Genomic DNA, 10684 nt, shown 5'->3' with positions numbered 1-10684 from the left:
CATCCCTGGAAAACCTTCGCCATCAAGTCAAGGCAACCATCATCAAGTGACCAGATAAACCTGGACTGAGGGACAGGTCACTGAGGAAGTCGTTCTGCAGTACCTGTGTTTCTCTGGAGATCTTGATGAAGAAGTTCATGTGCTTATTCCAGATAAGGGTCATGTTGTATTTTCCTGGGATAATGACATCAAACATCAGGTGAAGGGCGTTATTTTTCACTCTATATTGTATTCCAGGATTTTCCCCAGAAATAGTGAAGGTTTCATCTCGCAGTATGATTGTCAAATTCTGGAAGAAAATTTTATCTGGATGTTATAACTTATCAAGGTATTTTGCTTACTCTGCCACGTTGCTGAAGATAGGTACAGATGACATTCCCAGTTATTTTTGACAAGTGATGGCAGTCAGGTGAAGTGTTTCAATGTCTAGATAATCAACAGAAAGGTTTTTGGAGCATGGTTTTATCAAACTGGTTCCTAAGCAAACAAACTTTTCCACCACAGCACCAACAAGCTGAATCTCCCAGTGTTTAGCCAGTGATGTGGCACTTGTGTACTGCTTGTACTGACTGTTCCCTGGGAGAAAATCCCAGCTGTCCATATTCCTCTCTGTATCAGAAAATGAAGTTCTGACACTGCTGGGCATTGCTGTCCCACAGAACTGAGAACAGTAAAACTCAACCCATTCTGGAAGCTGTCACACAGCAGTGGAAATGAGGACAACTGCTCACTGCTGTACCTTCATGGCTGTATCTGAGGTAAGACCTGAATATATTTTAAACTACAGATATTACCTGGATTTAGAGAAATTTGGATAGATTTTTCTCATCATTCATGATGAGAATTCTGCAATTTTGTACTTTTTTTTTTCCCTGAGTTTGCTGGGAGAGGTAGAAACCAATATCATTTGACCAAACAATTCATTGCCAGGTCAGTGAGGTTCAAAATTTTATGGCATCTACATAGAAGAAGAAAGAAATACAAGAAATTTGGGGACTGAAACATTGACATGAGAATTGAAGAAAAGCTGATGTCAGTTCCTACCAAAACTAAGCTGTAGGTTTGTTCATCATTTCATTTACAAGCCATCACTTCAGAGACTCAGCTAAAGTTTCCAAAAGGGAAGCAAACATGGGCTTAAAGTAGGTCTTCAGCTGGCTGACAGCAGAATGAAGATCTTACCCCAAGGTAGATGCTGATGGATCTGGAGCACGTAACCCCTGATTTCCCACAGATGACATTCTCAGTGACGATTTTGAAAGAGGAAACAGGTCTGTTGACACCGCAGCCATCCTAAGGAACAAAACAAAACAAACCACAAAGAGCACAAAACCCCTATAGACTCTGTTTGGAGTGTTCAAACTTAAAACCTAAAAGCATAAAAAGAGTAAAGAAAGCTTAAACATGTCATGACTCTGACTCTGCCTGTGTTGGGAGGCAATGGCCTCTCATTTGGTATCCAAACTGACATCCCTTCCCTGAAAGATAGAGTTGGGTGGTACAGAACACAAAACTATCCATGCCTATTTAAACATGTTATTAAGCTTAAAATTGGATGGAAAAAAAGAAGTGTTTTGAGAAGGAAAGTCTTTTTATCTTAAGTATTTTAATAAGCAGAAAATATGAAAACACATTAAGCGTTTATAAAGATTCAAAGCTCTCTGTTATAGACACATCCTAGGATATTTCATTAGCCATTTAAAGATGGTTATTTTTTGCTGCTAAGCCACTGCTGAAGCCAGCAGCCAGAGGCACATTACCATGGCCAGTATGTATTCACAGTTGCCATCAAACACAAAACGCTGCCCGTCGAAGGTGGTGATGTGACCTTCTCCATACAGGTTACAGGTCGAGGAGCACCTTGACTTCTGAGCACATTTCCATTTGCCTTTTGTGCAAGTGCTGGGAGTGAGGAGAGAAACCATACTCAGATTCCAAAGAATGCCACCCTTCAAGAAACGCCACCTTAACCACCTTCTTTTTATATACATCCACTTTTACAGGAAAGATATTAATTTAATTGACTTGTGTACGCTGTGACCAAGTTACCATCAATATAAGAACCACACCTAAAAGCTATGGACTGCCTGGAAAATTAGTTCATGATGAAGAAGAAATGTTAAGGGTTTTTTTTCTGTCTTTAAATTAAAGAGTATAAAACTCATTCATTTTTGCACTTAATGAGAACAGAGGTCACTGTTCTGTGTATTTTTGGGGGTTGTGGTGTTTTTTTAATGCTAAGATAATAACTGGAAATGGAATAAAGTACTGTGAGAATGCTGCTAAAGAGATGGAAGCAATTTTTTTTGTGGTGGGGTTTATTTTATCTACAGGAAAGAATGAAGCTTGTGCTCTCATCTTTATTTAGGTGGAGCTGTTCATCCTTAACCTCATGTAGTTTACACTTACAGGTCCTCCCGGATGCCCTTATTGCTGGAGATGGGTATGGCAGAAATTATCCCTGAAGCCAGGACCATGACTCTTTCATCTATGGTTACATATTTTCAGCTGTTAAGTTTCTCTTTATTACCTCTGTGCTTTGTCACTCAATTCCTTTGGTTCAGCCCCTGCCATTTCCCACTCTCCTCTTAACTAAACACTTTTGTTGTGTAGTTGTACAGCTCAGTAAAACAGAGGAAATGAAAAAAACTTGTGATTCTCACCAGATCTCACATTCAGTTTGGATCTGTTCACCTTTGCCATAAGCAAGACCCCCATATTCACAGGGACACTCCTCGGCTGGAACACACCTCCCGTCCAGGTTCTCGTACAGCCCATCGGCACAGACACAGCCTGACTCACACTTCGTGGGTATCTGGTGAAAAACCCACAGGTTGCAGGGTGAAAAGAGACATGAGATGCATTTATCTTGTATGAGAATGCTGTCCAGAGGGAACCTGTGGGAAGTTCTATTTTGACTTGATTTCAGTTGTGATTTTCCTCCTGTTATTATACCAGTTAACTGACTCCTCACTGAAGTTGTAGCTACACCTGTTGTGAGAGATACTGAACAGACTCTGAAAAATTTATCTTCCATTGCTACCAAACCTTCAGACAGACTACAACAGAACTCTGTGTCAAAGAAGCATAGCACAATTCTTCCAGTTAGTCTGTTAGCTTAATAAAAAGGCAGAAAAACCCCTATCAGGATTGAGCAGGAGTTCACCTCACCTAGGTGTCCTGCATCTGTGATCATCATCAACAGGTAACTGGGAAAGAATAGCAGAGGAATCATGAACCACACGTTCTACCAGCCTCCAGTGCCGTGCAGCTTATGGAATACTGCAGCCAGAGGTGATAGCCAGGTAATTAAGAATCCTGGGTGGATTTTTATTCTATTCAATAGAATTTAATTCATTAATTCGTGCAATTTAATTCCTTTAGTCACTTCTTGGATATATGTGAATTTTTCATGCCCACAGTCTGTGGGAAGAAGGCTGATGTTCACCACGTTAGAAGGAATATCTCATTTCACTGGAGGGAATGCAGTCATGTTCTAAGCAACAGCTAGAACACAGTTCCTCTCTCAGGAGGACAGACACCCCAGGGCTGTGAAACTCACACATTCAATTCCAGTAGCCAGCATCTGACAGGTGGGGGCACACGCAGCTCCATACTTGTTTTCTAAACTGTCAGAACATGATATGTATTTCTTAGGAGCTTTGCAGCTTTCTAGGAAAAGGGAAGAAGAGCAAACATTGGAGAGATCGTGAAGCAGCAATTTTACAGCACAGGGGATAAAATATGTTTCTGAGTAAACCATACCAGACCATACCTGCAGGATTTAGGGGTTTGCCTGTGCAGCTTAGCCTGCCATTAACACAGTAGCTAGAGGGGGAGAAAAAAAGGAATTTAAATACAAATCTCTCCTAAGAAAGACATTTTACTACTTTATATAGTATACACTGACATCAGTTTTGAAAGTGAAAAACAGGCCATTCACTATTTTGATGGCCTATCAAGTCATTCTTGAGGTTTGTATATAACTGCCCAGATGCTGCTGATAAAATCCCCTACCAGGAATAATCAGATCTTATCCATTATTTTCTGATTTTTTTCCTTAACGTTGCCAAGCTTAAGGTAAGTCAAATGCTTTTTGTTCATTTAAGAATCTTTGTATTTTAGGTAAGGGCAAAAAATATGTCTTACAAATTAAACCTTTGCTACTAAAACTAATGAAGACTTTACTGGTTTTGGCAGGAACAGAGTGAATGTCCTTCAGAGCATCTCTGTGGTGCTGTGTGTTGGATCTGTGACCAAAACAGTGCTGATAACACGTTGGTTTAGCTATTGATGGACAGTGTCAGGGCCTCTTCTTCTCCTGCTGCCTTGCCAGTGAGCAGGCTGGGGGTGCACGAGAGGCTGGGAGGGGTCACAGCCTGGACAGCTGACTGACTGACCAAAGGGAGATTCTGTACTGTGCAACATCATGCTCAGTACAACAGCCCAGGTGAAGAAGGAGGAAGAAGGGATGTTTGGAGTTATGGTGCTTGTTTTCCCAAGTAACCATTAGCATGACAGATTCATGCTACCCTGGGAATGTCTAAACATCTGCCTGCTGATGGGAAGCAGTTAATTAATTCCTCACTCAGCTTTCATTTTGCATGCTGCTTTGCTTATTAAATAAGCTTATATTTGCTTATTAATAATAAAGTTATTAAGCTGTCTTTATCCCAACCCACCAAGTTTCTTGCTTTCCCCCTTCTGATTCTCTTCTTCATCCATGTGGATGCTAAACACGGTGCTCAGCTCATACTGCTGGAAACCCTCAACAGAGACACACAAAGACCCCTCGTCTCCACTTCCAGTTTGTTAACCTTTCAAGCTGCCACACTTACCAGGTAATCCCACCAGTGAGTGTTGACTGGTCAGGCAGGATGTACTTTCTGTCTTCCAGGTAGCAGGGACAGTGAGCTTTGCGGACGCACTCGTTTCTGTGGTTGAGGTACGTTCCTTTGGGACAGTGGCAGCCCTCGATAGGGATGTCAGTTGGGTGACATTCCAGGGCTCGGTTGGAGAGTGACAAGCACGTCCTGTCACATGCCTGAGTGTTGTAGCTGAAGGTTTGATTGCCAGTACAAGTAATGGCTGCAAAACAAGACAGGAGTAGGTTAAATTTCATTTACTCACCCTCTTCCTGGGGCGAGATCACTGTGCTCCTGATGTGCTGCACTTATTGTGCCCACAGCTTCAGTGCCCAACCCTTCCTCTTGCTTCTCTCCCCGTGGATCTGGAGCTCTAACAGAAAAATATTGCAGACCAATAGGGCTTAACACCAATCATGCAGCTTGTTGGAAGTTTTATGAAGGTTAAATATCTCACTGCTTCTTCGGGTATCTTGTAAGAAAATAACACAATGAAATGGCAGAAATATAATTTTTGAGTCACTGGGAAGCCTGTGCCCATGTCTAGGTTTCCTAAGGGCAAAATCACATCTGCAACCAGAGTTTTTTCCTAATTCTTTCTCATCTTACAGTACAGTAGAGCTTTATTTTTTCTGTCTGTTCCATCACTTAATTATCAAGTCCTGGAAACATCCACATGCTGACCTTAAAGCAAACTTTTTCATGTAGACTTAAAGTCACAATTCTTTTCTGAAACAGCCTAGGAGGGTATTCCAAAATTGGATATCTATTGTTCCATTGCTGCTTTCCTCTTCTTTCTGTTCACTGCTTTCCTCAGTACTCCTAAGATGATTTAGACACTGTTGAGAATCACGTTTTACCATTTATGGGTTTTGTGGTGTCATGACACATCCGTGAAATCAGCAGCTCCTGGAAAATTATTTATTTCCTTATATTTTGCTGGTTTTACTTGAACAATAAGTAGTTATTTTCTAATGGCTGACAGGTGGTTTTAAAATGTGTTCTTGCTCTTATTCAGTTTTGTCACGGGTTAATCAAACATGGGAATCTTGTAGAGGATGCCAGACAGAGCTGTATGCACGTGTTCACCTCTTGGCAGACTGTTCAGAGCTGCTTCAGTTACTTACTGCAGTTGTCCATACTGTTTCTCCAGTTCTCAAGGATCAAACCCATTGAGCTGCATGTTCGTGCATACGATCCCAGAGCAGAACAAATGTAAGGAAAGGTCTCTTCATAATTACAGGCTTGGTAGATACATCTCTGAAAGCCAACACAGGGAGAGCACTCTGTTACTGGGGAGCAGACATTTGGAAGTGCTAAACCCTGGAGGTATTTAGAAGATGTGTAGATGTGGGCACTTAGGGACATGGTTTAGTGGAGGACTTGGCAGGGTTTGCTTTAAAGTTGGATTCGATCTTAAAAGTCGTTTCCATTCTAAATAATTCTACAAGTCTATGATTGCATGCTGAATTGCAGAGGTGAGTCATGCAAAATACCTATTCTTGCATAACTAAAACTGATGAGAAAGATCAGATTAATTGCCTGGTTGACATGAATAAGATGCACTTAGTACCTAAAACTGCCTTTGTTTCTTCCCTGCTTTTCATTTTTCATTTTCAAGCTGTTTTGTGGGGATTGGCAAATACAAGGACTCCATTTTGCACGTGGGAAAAGCAATATTTGTATAGTCAAAACTGTCAACAGGGAGAGCTGCAGAATGAGCAAAAAACCTTTCTGAATTCATAGGGATGGGACTGGTGTCTATGAACAAACACACTGCTGGTGTGATGGACTTAATTATCAAAACCCCACTTGTTCCTTAGCTTCTGTGTATTGCTGACCCAAAGGAGTGGGATGCTGTGTATGAGAATGTTCTGGTCCACATCTGGACTCCCTCTGGACAGTGTCCATCAGAATTTCCTACCTTGTAGAAAGGAAGAGGGTTCACCACAGCGTGGCATTTCTCAAACACTGTACCCTTCTTGGTAAGAACGGAGCAGTGAGTCTCAGCAGATATTTCTAGTGAAAGTAAATGGACATTAAACAGAGGAACTTAGGAAAAAGAAATGAAAAAAAATAAAAAGAAATAAAAAAGCCCTGGAGACACTCCTCTAGCTGAGCTTTAGGCCACGGGGGCTTGAACAAAAGGGCAACTTCTTAGCTTATTAGCTTGCAGGTGACACTTTTGTTCAAAGAGCTCAATAGGGCTTTTTATTTTTTTTAAGACCAATTGCAATAGAGACTTGAGAAGGTAAAACCTGGATCGAAGTCACAGCACTGCTGAGCAAGTCTGTGACATCCGTGGACATTGCTATGTCACTGGAAATAATCACCAAGCCCCTCTCATTCATCACCTCACTCCCAGATCTCTGGGTATGATAAGCTTTCACTAGATATCTAGAAAGTGATAGCTTCTAGATATCACACAGATCTGTTCTAGAAATCAGAAATGTCTTGTTGGTGGCAGACTTTGCAATGTTCAGTCATCTCAGGCTGTTTTTCTCAAACTCTCTCATTCCCCTGGTACGGGTCTGTGGAAGTGTCAGGCAGAGCTGGCTGGAGAGTTCAGTTACAGCAGGACTTACTGTTCAGTTGGCTCAAAGCACAAGGGTCAGTGTCTCTCTCTAAAGCAGGATGGCAATTTCCTGCCCTCCAGGAATCCACAAAGAGGGAGGCTGTCCCTTCGGTGATATCCATGCTGGTCATGAAGTCATCCGTAGTGTCTCCGTTGTAGTTGCCACACAAACCTAAAAACATCAGAAACACAAGGGGTGAAAAGGCTGAAAATCAACTAACGTGTGTGCACACAGTGGTCTGTGTTTCATTCTGTAACAGTGAGAAAATGGATTCCAAAGCTCTGCACAGTGTCAATGAGTGCTATGGATCAAGCAGCCAGAGGATCCTGATGATGTACACACTCATCGAGCCTCTGCCTCCTCAGGATTGTCCACTTCTGTTCAGTGACAAGTTCATGCAGAAACCTCTGTCTTGTTTGTAGAAAAATAGCTTTTCCAATGTTTTTAAATCATAGAGAAAGGCTGTGAAATAATTCTGCCTTTACATTTGTTTTCTTAGGTATAGAAAATCTGTAATGATGAGGAAATTGTGCTTAGAACTTTTAAAAGCTCAAGCCCCTCTGTAATTCCCCATAGATAATTAGAACACAGGATGTGCCTTTGTGGCTAAGGTTGCTGTGCAATAAACATCAACTTCTCCATCTGGTGCTTATCAGCTGAGAAGTCTTTAGACCCTTAGGCTTGTTGTGTTTACAGAGGTTGTGCCCTGCTGTCAAAGAACCGTGTGCTCCAAGGTGTAGGGACCACACAGCCTGATCTGTGGCTCTTTCATTGTGTAGTAAAGCACATGCTGAAAAAGGCACACCTAGAACGTGTGAACACTATGGTATTACACAGGAGAAATGTCACCTCTCAATCTTCTTTAATTAATTTTAAAGCTATTGGAGAAAATTTTTTTTCCAATGCAGTTATTTTCTTTTTTAATTTGAATCCAGAGAAGAAAGTTTATTCCTTAAAAGATGAGTACTAAGCTTTCAGAATGACACTCCCTGCATTTTCTCCCCCAGGTGGGGGTTAGGTTTCTTACCAAGGGTTCTGCCTCTGTATTGTGACCCAACCTTCACGTAGGCCTGGAACACGGGTGATGTCTGGACAACAAGCTCCAGCCCGAAGGTTGTGTACATGTGGATGTACATGGAGGACTGTCTGAAAATAGTGATGTCTCCTAAAAGAGCAAGGAGATTGGGAAATAGAGTTTGATGCATTGGATGTTGCAAAGTAATGATTTTAGTACATAGGAAATGCTCCAGCATCTGCCCAACAAGTCTTCTCCTTCCACACACAGAAGGAGAGATTAAACTGGCAAGATTTTAACCTTCCTCCAAAACCTCTGCTGTTGGAAATTGGGTGAGAAAAGATGCTGGCTTGTGTAAACCAGACATTTAATGTAGTTTGGATTTTACATATATCCCCTTTTCTTTACCTGATCTGTAAGGAAGTCGCTTGAGCTCATCTTCATCAGTAAGGAGTTCATTCTGAGAAATCACAATTTTGTCCTGTAAGAAATGGACATGGAATCAGAATTAATTATCCATGCTCTTGGTATTTATATGTTCTTTAACTTCAGTAAATGTCTTGTCAGGAAAAGACTCATTCAAGCTTTTCCTCACATGTTATTCCATACTACTTTCAGTTTTCACTTTGGAAATGCTCTAACATGCTGAGCTGATGTGGCAGCTGAGATGTGTCCTGTGTATGCATAAACTCACTTCAGGAGCTATTCCCACAGAGTTTTTCAGCTCAGGCTACTAGCAATGACTTCAGGTGTTTGCTGATCTGGTTACTGCAGTGCTGGCTAGAACCTGTGGAGGGAACACTTACCTTTGTGGACAGGTAAATCACAGCACTGAGTGATGTCTCAGAATGGGAATAACCAGACTTTTCATAAACAGCCATCAGGGTTCCGTTGTGTGGCAGGCTGGAACTCTGGGGGGAAACAGTGAAAAGGGAAAGCTGGGTCACAGAATCCTAGAATGGCTGAGGTTGGAAGGGACCCTGGAGATCATCTCATCCAACCCCCTGCCATGGGCAGGGACACCTCTCAGCTAGACCAGGTTGCTCAAGGACAATCCAACCTGGCCCTGAACCCCTCCAGGGAGGGGCATCCACAGCTCTCTGGGCAACCTAGTCCAGAGTCTGGCCACCCTCAGACTGAAGAACTTCTTCCTCAGATCCAGTCTAAACCTGCTCTCCTCCAGTTTAAACCATTTCCCCTTGTCCTGTTGCTGGGCCCTCTTGTGCCAAGTCCCTCTCCAGCCTTCCTGCAGGTTCCCTTCAGGTACTGGAGGCAGTTCTAAGGTCCCCCAAAAATCTTCTCTTGTCCCAGTGCTCTGAGCCCATCCTCAGAGCAGAGATACTCCAGCCCCTGGATCATCTTTGTGGCCTCCTCTGGACTCATTCCAACAGATCTCTGTCCCTTTGATGGTGGGGAGACCAGAACTGGATCCAGAATTCAAGTGCAGAACTGGACACAGTGTCAGAAAAACAATGAGTTGTAGAACAAATGTACATCATAGGAAGACCTCAGTTTGTGTTCCAACAGGAAAGCAAAGAGAGGCTGGAGTGCATTCCTTTGGTATTGTGTGTTTCTAGGCTGCAGGTAGTTACCTTCATCAGAACATAAGTGCAAACCCCGTGGAACCTGTACGATCTAGAGTCAAACGTGGTGACAAAGGAGCCTCCTTCCAGTGAACACCTCCCAGGGCAGGGCAAGTCCTTGCAGTTCCACTGACCCATCATACATTTACTGAGGGAAAAAAGAAACGGGGTTATTCTCATACAAAGACACTATTTACCAGCAGAGGACTTGATCCTTCTGCCTGGAGCTGATCAACATGCAGAATGGGTTAGTCACTGTGGTGGAACCATTCACGTTCTGAACTCTTCTTTCCACTCTCTTGAAATTTCTTTTCTTTATGCTCTAAAAACTCAGCTGCTTCCTAGTAGCTGAAAATATGATCTGCATCAATTTTCCCCTTCTACTTCCTATGCTTTGATTTCCCTTGTTTATGTCTATCAAAGTTGTTCCTCTTCATTCCAAGTTGCTGAACTCTTGTGTGGATTGTCAGTAAATCTTCCTGAATAGATTAACCATGAAAAAGGCATTAATTGTTACACATTTGGGAATCAAAGCCCTTAATTTATCCTTTATTTTATTAATTAGAGTTACAATAGCAGAAGAAGTAACATGCACACAGTTATTCCACTTGTTTTGGGGAAAAAAAGCCCAATTTAAAAAAAAAA

General features: G+C 42.1%; 1 protein-coding gene across 1 annotated transcript; it reads right to left on the bottom strand.

Moving 5' to 3' along the window:
• Window positions 1-103: 103 nt before the first annotated feature.
• MUC6 (mucin 6, oligomeric mucus/gel-forming) lies at window positions 104-10187 on the bottom strand (the record flags this gene model as incomplete). Its single annotated transcript, XM_008946060.1, has 14 exons — window positions 104-289; window positions 1183-1293; window positions 1761-1902; window positions 2664-2815; window positions 3563-3672; window positions 3776-3828; window positions 4839-5088; window positions 5993-6125; window positions 6790-6884; window positions 7451-7612; window positions 8469-8606; window positions 8865-8937; window positions 9263-9367; window positions 10049-10187. Coding segments are annotated over 14 exons (1849 nt in total), but the record flags the coding sequence as incomplete, so codon positions are not given.
• Between the last annotated feature and the right edge of the window lie 497 nt (window positions 10188-10684).

This window comes from Merops nubicus, unplaced genomic scaffold, assembly GCF_000691845.1.
Source record: "Merops nubicus isolate BGI_N331 unplaced genomic scaffold, ASM69184v1 scaffold18968, whole genome shotgun sequence".
NCBI classification, from domain to species: Eukaryota; Metazoa; Chordata; class Aves; order Coraciiformes; family Meropidae; genus Merops; species Merops nubicus.
This window is presented reverse-complemented; position numbering and strand designations above follow the sequence as displayed.